The sequence below is a fragment of the Hemiscyllium ocellatum genome, chromosome 11 (assembly GCF_020745735.1).
Source record: "Hemiscyllium ocellatum isolate sHemOce1 chromosome 11, sHemOce1.pat.X.cur, whole genome shotgun sequence".
In the NCBI taxonomy this organism is placed as follows: domain Eukaryota; kingdom Metazoa; phylum Chordata; class Chondrichthyes; order Orectolobiformes; family Hemiscylliidae; genus Hemiscyllium; species Hemiscyllium ocellatum.
In genome coordinates this window covers 101,145,959-101,158,019 of record NC_083411.1, presented here as the reverse complement: position 1 = coordinate 101,158,019, position 12,061 = coordinate 101,145,959, and the positions used below count along the sequence as shown (strand labels likewise).

At 38.4% G+C, this 12,061-nt stretch overlaps 1 protein-coding gene across 1 annotated transcript in view; it reads right to left on the bottom strand.

The window, feature by feature from the left end:
- med12 (mediator complex subunit 12) overlaps window positions 1–12,061 on the bottom strand; it is a 197,583-nt gene that overhangs the window by 60,373 nt on the left and 125,149 nt on the right. Inside the window, exons 27-29 of the mRNA XM_060832767.1 lie at window positions 9,521–9,700; window positions 7,441–7,512; window positions 6,091–6,266 (exon numbers count right to left, since the gene is read on the bottom strand). Coding sequence (XP_060688750.1) covers window positions 6,091–6,266; window positions 7,441–7,512; window positions 9,521–9,700 — 428 coding nt within the window. The remainder of the gene's footprint in view (window positions 1–6,090; window positions 6,267–7,440; window positions 7,513–9,520; window positions 9,701–12,061) is intronic.

Here is a 12,061-nt window from a genome sequence, read left to right as displayed (position 1 = left end):
GACACTGCAGAAATATTAGCGGCACTGCTCATAATATTACAGAACTTAGACTCAGAGAGGGTTCCAGCTATTGGAAAACCACTAATGTAGAACTCCTCTTCAAGAGAGGCAGATAGATGGATAGACAGCAGGAAACAAGACAGTTAACCTATGTCGTTGGGAAAATGCTCCAGACCATTACTGAGGGGAAAAAAAAATCACAGAATATTTAGTAAAACTTAATACAATCAAACAGAGTCTCAACATGGTTTTGTAAAACGTATGTTTGACAAATTTGCTATAGACAATAGCAAGCAGAGTTGAAGAAGGGAAATTGGTAGACGCAATGTATTTTGATTTCTAGAAGGGATTTGATTTAAGGTGCGATATAAAAGGTTATGGCACAAGATTAGAGCCACGGTATTGGGGGCTAATACGTTAGCACAGATTAAAGTTTCGTTAACACGGAAAATACAGATTCAGGGTTAGTGAGTCTTTTTCATGTTGGAAACACGTAATTGCTCAATGCCACAACAATTAGTGCGAGGGACATAACTTCTTACTACCAATATTAATGACTTGGAGAACACAAAGTGTAACAAATCCAAATTTGCTGATGATACAAAAATAAGTGTGATGAGGACATAAGGAATCTGTAAGGAGACATAGGTTGAGTGAATGGTCAAAAACATGGCAGAGGGAATTTATTGTAGGAAAGTGTGAGGTCATGCAAATTGGTAAGAAGAATAAAAAGTCAGACTATTATTTAAATGGAGAAAGTCTCCAAAATCCAAGTGCAGCACAAATGAATCTGGGTGCTTTTATGCATAGAACATGAAAAGCTAGTATGCAAATACAGCAAGCAATTAAGACAAATAGAATTTGAGCCTTCATTGCTAGAGGATTGGAATTTAAAAATAGGTAAGTCTCGACAATCTGTACGTGGTGTTGCTGAGGCCACACATGGAGTATTGTAAACAAGTTTGGCCCCTGTATTGAAATAAACCATGGAGGCAGTTCATAAGAGCATCATTCAGTTGATTTTATGGAATGAGGGGTCGATTTATCAAGAACAGCTAAATAATTTAGAAGAATATGAGAGGTGTATAATTAGTGGGTAGTCTTAAAAGACTTTTGAGACGGGTTGACCAGAGGTTTAGCTAATTTTGTTTTAGATTCACATGTAACAGTGACTTCCAGAACCAGAAGTCAGTGCTACAAATTGCATTGGCATTCTGATCATTGTGCAGAGACACTTAGAGTGGTTGAATGTGTAGTACATTGGAAAGAGGTTGAGAAGATGTTTGTACCAGTAAAGCCACCAATCAAAACGGAATGCAAAAATTAGATCTTCCACAAGGTAGTGATTGAAACAAGGTCAAAAATTCTCTACTACAGTGTTTGGGAGGCTAGATCACTGAAATTATTTAAAGAGATACATTTTTGAATATGAGGGAATTGAGGCTTTTGAGGAGCTGGCATGAAAGTGGAGTTGAGAGCTGAGGCAGATCAGCTGCGATATTATTGAATGGTGGATCAGTCTTGACTAGCCGAATGACCTACTCTTACTCCAAATTCTTATATTTTTATGATCCTCACAATTCAGTTAGTTTGACCAGGCCAGCCCAAGCAAAGGACAACACAGCTTGGAACAAAGACGTCAGCTAGACTATAGAATAGTAGGATTGGTCGAATAACAGCCTGGGACTTCAAATCATGTATGTAATTGGAAATGGTAATGTGGATGGATCCCACCAAGCTACTGTCCTTTCGTAATGAAGTACGTAGTGATGACAAGATCTAGAGAAAAGAGTTTTTTTCTTACTCTATAATCATGAACTGTAGCCAGCAGATAAAACCTAAGAAGATCTTTACATCATAAACAGTTGCAGGAATGGGAAAATCATATAACAGCATGCAAAGCAGTTTGCACAATGTGTGGAAACTGTCTCCATATTTTGCCCTTTCTCACACCTCCACACTCCTGCCCTTCTCTTATGAAATCATAGGCCTGCATCCATCTTCCCTGAAGCACAGACCCTGTTCTTCTCCATCTCTCTTTCACAGCTTTTGGCTGAAGGTAGTTTTGAGAATTTTCTGCTTTAGGTCTATCTTCTGCTCATTAGCCTTCTGTTGTGGATATAATTTCGGGAGGCGTTTGGTGTTGCTGGATCTTGAGGCTGAACTTTTAAGCCAAGAGCAATCATTTAAGCTGTAGGAGACCGGCTCAGCATCATACCTGTCATCCTTTCTTGTGGTCAGTATCAACACAGAATCATGTTAAGTTAGACCAACTGAGCATTATTAATGGCAAGTCTTCACTTTTCAAAATTGGCTTGCAAATTAAAATACATGACAGTGTTGGCAGCAGAACTGCACTTTGCTGACATACACCATCTGCTCCTCATGTTGTTACTATCTTCATTCAACCAATTTGTGCAAGCCTCAATGGGACAGATGGAACAATGCTGCTGCAAAGTTTGTCTAATGTCAGGCTAGTCACTCCTGTTGTGAAAGCTAGCAGCACTGCCTTTTTGTAAAATAAATGCCCAAATGCTACCAGTAAATCATAATTCCCTGTCAAAAGATTAATTAACCAAGGAGCTTTATAATTAAGATGATTTTCTTGATTTGTGTTCAGTAAATTAGCCACTCCATTCCTTTGCAATCATAGATAATGATACAAAAAACTACATCATTCTTTCTTTGGTTTTCCTATTTTATGTGATGTACCTCCACTCCTTGCATGCTTTACCACCAACAGTTTGGCAACCAACCTGTTTCCAGGCCTCTGTCCATGTGACTCTTACATTGGCCATAAGAAAATTTCCCATGTGCCTCCTGCAGATCAAATTTCCAACCCCTTTACACTTATCTTTACTACCACCCTCCCAGAGATTGAGAACTCACTGAGTGGTAAACCTTGGACATCATTCATCATGCATGTTTTAGGGTCTTCCCATACATCGTGATGTCTTGAAAACAATTCATATTAAAGGAGGTGCTGGAGTTCTTAAAACATATAAAGGTAGATAAATTCCCAGGACCTGATCAGGTGCTTCCCAGAACTTTGTGCGAAACTAAAGAAGAGATTGCTGGGCCTTTGTTGCGATATGTGCATAATCAACAACCATGGGTGAGATGCTGGATGACTGGAAGTTGGCTAATGTATGTACAATTATTTAGGAATGCTATAAAGAACAGCCAGGGAGCATCAGTGGTGGATAAGTTGTTGAATGGGATTCTGAGGGACAGGAATTGTATGAATTTGGAAAGGCAAGGACTAATTAGGGATAGTCAACATGATTCTGTCCATGGGAAATCATGTCTTACTAACTTGAGATTTTTGAAGAGCTGACAAAGAAGACTGATGAAGGCAGAGAGTTCACATTGTCTGTAAGGACTTGGTTTGACAAAGTTCAGTATGTTAGTAAGGTAAGATCACATGGGATCCGGTGAGCTAGCCAAATCGATACAAAACTGGCTTGAAGATAGGAGGCAGAGTGTAGAGCTAGAGGGTTACTTTTCAGACTGGAGGCCTGTGACCAGCAGTGTCCCACAAAGTTTGGTACTGGGTTCACAGCTTCTCATTATTTATATAAATGACTTGAATAGGAATATAGGAAGTATGGGTAATAAGTTTGCAGATGACACCAAAATAGATGCTGTGGTGGACAGTGAAGCTGATTATCTCAAAGTACAACAGGACACGGACCAGATGAGCCAACGAGCCAAGGACTGGCAGTTGGAGTTTAATTTGGATAAACATGAGGTCTTGCATTGTGTTAAGGCAAACCAGGGCAGGACCTATGCACTGAATGGTAGGGCCTTGGTGAGCATTGCTGAACAAAGAAACCTAGTTGTGCAGGTGAATAATTCCTCAAAAGTGGAGTCACAGGTAGAGAGGGTGGTGAAGAAGGTGTTTGGGACACTTGTCTTCATGGGTCAGAACACTGAGTAGAGGAGATCGCCTGTCATGATACAGTTCTACAGAACATTGGTGAGGCCTCTTTTAGAATACTGCTTTCAATTCTGGTTGCACATTATAGGAAGAAATTTGTTAAACCTGAGAGGATGCAGGAAAGATTTATGAGGATGTTGCTGGTGTTGGAGGGTTTCAGTTACAGGAACAGGCTGAATAGATTGAAGCTTTTTTTGGACGCTGAGGGGGTGACCTTATAGAGATTTATAAAATCATGAGGGATGTGGATAGGTTGACTAGCCAAGGTCCAATTCTAGAAGCTCTCAGCTTTAAGGTGAGAGGGAAAACATTTAAAAAGGACCCGATGTGTAAATTTTTCACACAGAGGGCAGTGTGTGTATAGAATAGCTGCTAGAGGAAATTATGGAGGCAAGTACTATTACAACATTTAAACGGCATCTGCATGGGTAAATGAATAGGAAGCGTTTAGAGGCATTTGGCCCAAAATCTGGACTTGGTCAGATTGTATATCTGGTCGGCATGGACGAGTTCGACCAAAAGGTTTCCATACTTTATAACTCTACAATAATAAGGGATGAATATGTAAGATGACAAGGGCTGAGAGGTGGGGGTACAGTCGGACAGAGTCCTAATATATCAGCACGACAGAAAGCTAAGAGCAAGGATAACCGGGGGATTTTCACACAGTAAACTGGTTAATAGAGCTTCATAATGAACACTGGGATCTCTGTAATATACTCATTTTGTTGATGACTTAGACAAAGAAACAGACAGTAAATGTATCCAAGTTTGCTGATGATACAAACCCAAGTCAGAACACAAGTTGTGAGAAGAACTCAAGAAACAAACAGGGAAGTGAGTTGGCAACAAGGTCGCAGATAGAGTGCAACGTTGCGAAATGCTGAGTTTATTTACTTTGGTAAAAAGGATAGAAAATCAAAACTTTATCCAAAAGCATGAAACTTTCACAAGATGATGTTGAGAGAGATTTGGCCATACTTGTACAAGGAACACAGAAAGTTAATGTACACGTCATTCAACAATAACGCAACAGTTGTGTTCCTCTGCAACCTTGCCCTATAGAAAATCGTGCTACGGAAGATCGCTAATAGAAAATAACGATACCCGTTCTGTAGAAAGTTTGTGTTATCCAAACAAGGTCTACAACTCGTTAATAGCATTATAGCCAATTCACACTGACGAAACACAAGTACCAGAACGACCTGTATGTACATTTTTGATCCCCACATTTAAGAAATCTTCTTTCTCTTTCTTAGGCAGTTCATTGGGGTCAAGAATTACTGGCCTGCATTCCTGATGAAGGACTTTTGCCTGAAACGTCGATTTTACTGCTCCTCGGATGCTGCCTGAACTGCTGTGCTTTTCCAGTACCACTCTAATCCAGAATCTGGTTTCCAGCATCTGCAGTCATTGTTTTCACCTGGCTTGCATTCCCCCAGTCCGTGTAACATAAGCCAAGAGGAATATCTGTTCTTTGTTTACCTTATCTAAAATATCTCCCGTTAAGAAATGTTTATATGCTGATTTAAAAAAATCACTGATCTGAAACATATGTTTGTTTCTCTCCACTTATGCTGCTTAATCTATCGAGATTTCACTATATTTTTTGCTCTTATTTCAGATCACCAAAAAGTGCAATATTTTGCTTTAATACCCCTTACATATTTGGCAGATAACTTTCTGCTATTCAGAAAGTTATTTGACTATACTTCAGTGCTGAATCAATGATTCAGTGCTTTTCCCAACACAAGCGCAGGGTGTCAGAACAAAAAAAAGTGTTCCACATACGAAAAACAATCCCATACAATAGCCAACTGGAATGAATCAAATTTCACCATCTAGGATTTAAGCCTACAGCCCCACAATATTAATGTGGAGCAATGGATTACTTGTTCAGTTACATTATTATTACGCTAAGAAAATATCAACTCATATGTTCGAACTCCAAACATCCAAAATAAAACTCAAAATAATTAGAAAATACTGGAAATGTACAGATCAGTTAACAAGTTAAGAAAAAAGACAAGTTTTTAGTTTTGATTAAATTCTTCACTTGCGTCTTCTCTTTTCAGATTTGACTGCCCTTTACATTTCCAGTTTTGTTTTACATTTCCGCAGTTCACATGTTTAAGTCTTTCTAAACTCACCTAAGTAACGGTTTCATTTTGCTGGTGGTATTTCCATTTATGCTGCTGGAGCTAAAGATAGGTACCCCAGCATTCATGATTCCATTACTGCTTAGATTGGAGGAGTTCATTTCTGCTGATTTTTGAAATACCTCAATGGTGGCTTTTGCAATGTTTTCCAACAAGGAATTCATCTCCTAAAATACAAGATCAGACACAATGTTCTGAGAGATACACCACTTGGCCCGAGGAGGAAAACAAGGTGCCTAGAAATGATCACTGTGCTTAACACCTTTACATGCATTCACTCTCAGCATTCAGCAGCTCTACATGAGGCAATAAAAAGCTTTGTAAGACTTGGATAAAATTTTAATTGCAGTACAGGGGACACAGCCTAAGGTAATGGGATTGCAGGAGATTCAGCCCAGTACAAGAAAAAATATTTTTAATTATTGGGTAATGCTTATTCAAATGCTGTTTCCCCTCATATTGATTCAAATTAAATTCAGATACAAAATTTCCAATCTTGATGTGTACCCATTTTGGCTTTCTAACAATCACTGGTCGAGTCAGTACAGATTACCATTGAACTGGATGACATCAGTGTTGCAATTTTCTCATCCAATACACAGGGAAACTATTCTTACCAGCATTTGATGAGCAGAAACTTGAACAGGTGCAGCATAGACTAGAGTCAGATATTTCTCAAGCTCAGAAGCATTACAGCAAATCAATTAGAGAAATAAAATTTAACTAGAAATTCTTTTTAAATCGTGAAAACTCTCCCACGTTCACTTATTAACATTGGTAAATACACATGCATCCCCACCCCATCCCATCCCATCCCATTCCACCCCACCACGACTTATCTCTTCACCCTGGACGCTGCCTGCCTCCAATCCTGATAAAGGACTTTTGACCGAAACATTGATTTTCCTGCTATTTGGATGCTGCCTGACCTGCTGTGCTTTTCCAGCACCACTCTAATCTAAACTCTGGTTTCCAGCATCTGCAGTCCTCACTTTTGCCTACACATACCAAGATATTTGATTGCATATATAGAACCAGAATTGAAGTCAAACTGTAATACCTTTCATTTTTGCAAAAACAACTGCAGATGCTGAAAGTCTGAAATATAATCTGAAAATCGTGGAAACACTCAGCAAGTCAGGTAGCTTTTGAGAGGAAATATTCAGGATGCAAATGGAATCACAGACGTTGTTTCAGATTGAGGACCTTTCATCAGATGGATGAACTAACTTCTGATGAAGAATTATTGAGCTGAAATGTTCACTCTATGTCTCTTTCTACAAATATTGCCTGACTTGCTGAGCATTTCCAGCGTTTTCTGTGTTAATGCTATTTACTTACACTGATGATGCTCTGTTTAATCATAAGTTGCAGTTCCAGTGAGGATTGCCTCATTGTCCACTGATCAAGATTCTAAAATAAATGAGAAAAGTCATCTCAGTATTGCATTTTAAGAAAGGTGCATTTGTGCAGATGGTTGGAAAAGGTTACAATGCAGTGAGCTGCAGATAACAACTGCATCAATGGGTGACTATTCACCTAAATGTCTCCAAATATGGAGGCTACGTACAATTACAAAAGGATATCACAACACAGAAACAGGCCATTCAGCCAATCCAGTCTATATTAATATTTCTGTCTACTCAAGCAGTCTCTCATCTAAATCCATTATTATAACCATACCTTCTCTACTTCCTCACATACTTATCTAATTTTCCTTCAATGCAACGACATTATTAGCTTCAATTATTCATTGTGGTAGAACAGCCCATATCCTTGCCATTCTTTGGATAAGTAGTTTCTTTTGAATTTGTTACCAATTTCTTGATAACTATTGTGATAAACATATTTGATATGTATTAATATCATTTAGGAAATTAGAATTTTAAAATAGAGGCCGATGAATTTTGATTTCAGTTCTCTGTAGGGAACATTTATTTTGAGAGACCTAAAAACATAACTTACAAGCAGTCACATGCCGAGGACAATATTGATGATGTGAATTGATGAAATGTTTATTCTGCTGAGTTTATGAAAGAGAAGAGAAAAAAAGACCTTGAGCTTAGTGAGATTTCAGTTCAGCAGAATAAGGAGCTCACTGCAGCACAACTGTTTCCTCCTTGTAGAAGATTCAAGTTTTCAGTTCAAAATTTTCATCCTAGCAGAAGGATTTTAGATTGTGAAGCCTCCAAAGTGGTATGCGTTTTCACAGACGTTTCAAGTTCTTACAACTGGGAGATGGATTAGGTCATCAGAGCTAGACATAGTTGTAAAACTGTTTCAGCAGATCAAGGGGACAAGAAACAGCCAGTTTAGTAGGCAATTTAAGAGTTGAGATAGGAGTCTGTGTAAAGGATATTGACGGGAAACTTTTTTCCCTTCTGTGCAATAAACTTGATGTGTTCTTTTGTTAATTCTGGCAGTCTCATTCAAATATGTTCAATGACAATCCACCATGATTACCCACGACAAGAATTAACCTTGTGTTCTACGAAGCCAGGTTTCACTCTGGGATGGGGCTTGTTTTGTATTATCATCACCTGGCATCATAACACTATCTTACATTGAGAATATGATGAAAGGTGTATAATTATACATATTATCATATTTGGGATTTGGATTTTAAATTCTGAGAGCCAAATGAGTATTGATTACTTTTGTGAAGAATTTTCTTTTAAAATAAAACAAAGCATTTTGTTCAAAGCTGATGACCGCAGATCTTTGTAATGCCTTCAGAAGGATGTTTACACTATTGTCTTCAGAACAGATGCAGTTAACATACCAGATCATTAGCTTTGTTTTTCGGTTCAAGAGAATCTAGGAACATCCAACTTGCAAATGCTCATATTTACGAATGCAACTCCATTTGGGGGTGTATTAATAATAATTTCAAAGGCGTGATACATGAAGGTTTCCTCGAATGCATCAGCAGTATTTTATATTGTCTGCAATGTGTATGACCTGTGTACAAATCAACTTGCAAACAGACTCTAGAATGGAGCCCATTTGCAACCAGGCACTGCTTGTATGCAAGCTCACCTGTTAGGTACAATCATTCAAAATTCCATCATGGCAGTCCAGGACCTGCTGTACACTAAGCGATGCCATGCATAGAGCTTCTACAGATGGGGAAAAAGACTCTAAAAATGATTCAGAAACATTACATGATACATTGTAATGTTCTCCTTTTTTTGGTCACAGGTAAAAGTAGTCATTCACCATCATCCCTTCGATCAGGAATAACAAAGAACTGTGGTTGACTCAAAATTTGTTTCAAAGGTTCAACCTATTCTGTTACTTTTGGAGCCAAAGTTTCCCTGAAAAAGCTCTTCATTCTTAGCGTTAAGAGAATACCAAGATGCTTTCTTTATACTGTATACTGTTTTTGTTATTTTCTTTCTCAAAATGCACTATTCCTTACCTGCAGAATGCGTTTGATTCTCTGACGTTGTGGGTTGTCCCCCTCCTCACTGTCCAGTTGGCGGTGCGGATAGCATATCAACTGCAAGAGGCGTTGAGCTTGCTTATTTGTCAAAACTGGATCTTGCAGAGCACTGCTATCCTCACACAAACTCTTAAGGCAGCGTTCTCCCACCCACTCCTGTAAAAAATAACAATGGCTAATAGGAAAGTGTATGTTATATAATGCTTTAAATAATGCTGTACTCTGCTATTAACGCCAGGTTGCTTTCCTTTAAGATCACATACTTTTTACTAAGTAAATCAACCATCAGCCATTTAAAATGTAATTGTTATTTGATCTGGAAACAGTGTAGATTGGACTGTACTTGTTAGATCATTTGCAAGTCATTAGGGCTTCAAAGTTATTTCGTGTTTGTCAGCAAGTGCAACATTTGTGCACACTAATTAGTAAAAATAAAAGCCGGAATTTCAGAGTGGGCAAGATGTAAACAGCATCAAAAGGAACATGAAGTTGTGACAAGGAAATATAAGTTAAAAAAAATTGAGAATCAAAAATACACAGAACTAAGATGTTATCTTAACCTGTCCATACAGGCGTTAATGCTGATGTAATTCTTTTCCCACTCTATTGCATCAAATCCTTCAGCATAACTTATTGCTTTTCCCCTCCATATATTTATCTACATTGACCTCAAAGGCATTTTTGCCACAGCCTCAACTACTCCATATGGCAGAAATTTCCACATTCTAACCACTATCTGAAGAAAGGAAGTTTCAATGAATTCCTTATTTGGATTTATTACTAACTTGCTTATGTTTATAATTCCTAGTTTGGATGTTCCCACATTTGAAAACACCCTCGATACACATACACTCATAGATGGATCTGTACTTCATACTTGTATTAACCTATTCTCTTCTAACAGTTGTATCTAAATATATTAAATATGGGCATTCCTGCTTTGAATTTCATTCCCACATTAAAATTCTTGATTGGATGGAAGGCTTCGACAGGGATTACCATATCATCCTTGATTGATATAGTCAAGTAGGAGAAAGTGAGGACTGCAGATGCTGGTTATCAGGGCCAAAGTGTGTGTGGTGCTGGAGAAGTGCGTAAGAGTGGAAACAAGTGAGAGCAATTCCACTTGGTAACACAGGCACTATATCAATCAAAGTAAAAAAGTGTGGTGCTGGAAAAGCACAGCCGGTTAGGAGGCATCCGAGCAGCAGGAAAGTCGACATTTCAAGCATAAGCGCTTTTACTGGATTCCTGACGAAGAGCCTATGCTCAAAACATTGACTCTCCTGCTTCTCGGATGCTGCCTGGGCTTCTCAAGCACCAGACTTTTTGACATTGATTCACATAATGCCTGCATTACCAAGTGGGATTGCCCTCACTTGTTTCCACTCTCACCTCTGCGGACATAGTCACAGATTGTAAACTCCACCCCCACCCCTCAAAACTATCTACCCCCTGTTTTTACTTTATTTATTGCCTCTTGGCATAAGAACCTGAAAACAGAACATCAGATCCCACAAGTACGTTGACATACAACTCACTTCAATCTAACAACAATGACAACAAGCATCTTAATGTTTTCATGCAACATTCAGCTCTGGAGGAGCTGAAATTTCTGCCAGTCAATCATTGAAAAGATCAAAATGACTCATCTATAGAAATTGATGCAAATTTGGCCCTAGAATTGAAGGCAGACTTTTTATAACCTTAGCATTACAATTGAGAGATAACTTTCAACTCCAAAACTTCTCTATTATCAAGATGATCCACTGCCACCTCTGAAAGATCACAGAAATGTAGAATATAGGAGCAGGAGTAGACTAACTTCAAGTTCTGTTCAAGTCTGCTCCACTATTCATTATGATCATGGCTGATCATCCAACTCAATACCTGGGTCTTGCTTTTCCCCCATATTCTTCGGGATAATCCACATCCATACTTGTTTCAATGTATCTGCGCTGAAACTTTTATTCATACTTTTCTTACCTTAAGAAATAATTATCCATTGTTGCCTTGATGAGCCATCCAATGTCTACACACCATAAATTTGTGCTCACTTACACTCCACTTCTTGCATCTTCCATCTAACTTACACCAAGTCCCATTCAACCATCAATTACTTATTCACTGCCATTCATAGGTTCCCAGTCTCTAATTTTTCAAATTTAAAATTAACAAGGAAGTGTTCAAATCTCTCCAAGGTAGCATAGCCAACCCCACGATCACTGTAACCATCTATAGTTTAATATAGGTTTGATAAATTTTTCTCTTTCCCCTATTAGCTTCACATTAACACTGGTGGTAACACATTCAGGTGCCTAAACTGTAGTCCGGTTTGATCTCTGTCAATGGTAACACCAAAAGATGTTGATATTAGAGTACTGAGGGATATTAATGCTAATGAATGTCAAAAGATGATGGGTAAATTTGGTTTTTGTGGAAAACGGTCATTGTCTGGAACATACATGGCATGTTACTTGCCACTTATCGGCCCAAACCTGGATACTGTCCAGTTTT